Source organism: Pterocles gutturalis, unplaced genomic scaffold (genome assembly GCF_000699245.1).
Source record: "Pterocles gutturalis isolate BGI_N339 unplaced genomic scaffold, ASM69924v1 scaffold37418, whole genome shotgun sequence".
Taxonomy (NCBI): domain Eukaryota; kingdom Metazoa; phylum Chordata; class Aves; order Pterocliformes; family Pteroclidae; genus Pterocles; species Pterocles gutturalis.
Genome location: NW_010126938.1, coordinates 1 through 1,865, shown reverse-complemented (window position 1 = coordinate 1,865; position 1,865 = coordinate 1). Strand labels below are relative to the sequence as shown.

The following is a 1,865-nucleotide window of genomic DNA, read 5'->3' as shown; positions in this document are numbered from 1 at the left end:
ATGGGGTGACGCGGCCTCGCAGATCTTCTACTCACTGGGCTGTGCCTGGGGTGGGCTCATCACCATGGCCTCCTACAACAAGTTCCACAACAACTGCTATCGGTGAGTGCCTGGCCACAGCCCCCCAGTCCCCCTACCACCCTCCAGCCTACCGCTGGCCCTGACCCCTCTCCCCACAGGGACAGCATCATCATCAGCATCACCAACTGTGCCACCAGTGTCTATGCCGGCTTCGTCATCTTCTCCATCCTGGGTTTCATGGCGAACCACCTAGGTGTGGATGTCTCCAAGGTGGCTGACCATGGCCCTGGCCTGGCCTTCGTCGCCTACCCTGAGGCCCTCACCCTGCTCCCCATCTCGCCCCTCTGGTCCATCCTCTTCTTCTTCATGCTCATCCTCTTGGGGCTGGGCACACAGGTAGGTCATGGTGGGGCAGTGTAGTGGCACCAGCGTTTTGGGATGGGATGGCACAGTGGTGCCAAGGTGGTGACATGCTGTCCCCTCTGCCCCACGCGCAGTTCTGCCTGCTGGAGACGCTGGTCACGGCCATTGTGGACGAGGTGGGCAACGAGTGGATCATCCGCAGGAAGACCTTTGTGACGCTGGGGGTGGCTGTGGCAGGTTTCCTGCTGGGTGTCCCACTCACCACGCAGGTAGGTGACCATGGGACTGTGGTGACAGTGTGCCATTGCCATGGCAACCTTGCCACACTGACACCATTGGCCATGTCTGCATTGTTGCTATGACCACCCTCTTGCAGGCGGGCATCTACTGGCTCCTGCTGATGGACAACTATGCCGCCAGCTTCTCCCTGGTCATCATCTCCTGCATCATGTGCGTGGCCATCATGTACATCTACGGTAGGTGTAACCATACGGCCAATCAGCTGGCAGGGATGCCCCAGCCAACCAATGGGGAAGGGGGCGTGCTAACTTCTGGCCAATCAGCGGTTTGCCGTGTGCTAACTGGCTGAGGAGTGCAAGGCCTTTGGCCAGTCAGGGCAGCCATGACCCAAGGAGGTTGGTGGGTCCACCCAGCGGGGTCTGGAGTTGGTGCTGGGCAGGGATGGTCTTGGGGTTCCCCCACGCAGGGACTGATGGCCACTTGTCCCTGCAGGACATCGCAACTACTTCAAGGACATTGAGATGATGCTCGGCTTCCCTCCCCCGCTCTTCTTCCAGATCTGCTGGCGCTTCATCTCACCCGCCATCATCTTTGTGAGCATCGCAACCGTGGGGCGTGGGGCATGCGGCTGTAGGAGGGCCACCTGGGTCCCCCACTATCCACCCTTGAGAGGGGGTGTTGGGCTGCAGGGGAGCAGCAGGGATGGGGCAGAGTGTGGCAGCTGGGGGGTTGCAGAGCAAGGTGGCTGCTCCCCACTGGCTGATCCTGCCTGTCCCTCCCCAGTTCATCCTGGTCTTCACAGTAATCCAGTACCGGCCCATCGCCTACAACGATTACGTCTACCCCACCTGGGCCATCAGCATCGGCTTCCTCATGGCGCTCTCCTCCCTCATGCCATCTACAAACTGTGCCGCTCTGAAGGGGACCCGCTGCTGGAGGTAGGTGGCCAGGGGCTAGACCCGATTGTCCATGTCCCACCTGGGGCTGCCTACAAGGCTGTCCCCCATCCCACTGGAGCTGTCAGCACTCCACAGCAGCTGTGTGTGGGCAGCATCCATGGGGCACCCCACCTCTGGGAGCTGGGAGAGGCTGGGGCAGGGGAGTATGGTGGGTGCTGACCCTGTCCCCATCCTCTCCCACAATCTAGCGGTTGAAAAATGCCACCACGGCAAGCAAGGACTGGGGCCCAGCGCTGCCCGAGCACCGCAGCGGGCGCTACGCCCCGGCGTTCAGCCCCTCCA

At 61.6% G+C, this 1,865-nt stretch overlaps 1 protein-coding gene across 1 annotated transcript; it reads left to right on the top strand.

The window, feature by feature from the left end:
• Positions 1-4: 4 nt before the first annotated feature.
• SLC6A9 (solute carrier family 6 (neurotransmitter transporter, glycine), member 9) lies at positions 5-1,861 on the top strand (the record flags this gene model as incomplete). Its single annotated transcript, XM_010079138.1, is given in 8 exon segments — positions 5-102; positions 180-417; positions 519-653; positions 761-860; positions 1,117-1,217; positions 1,408-1,510; positions 1,513-1,562; positions 1,772-1,861. Coding segments are annotated over 8 exon segments (915 nt in total), but the record flags the coding sequence as incomplete, so codon positions are not given.
• Positions 1,862-1,865: the final 4 nt, after the last annotated feature.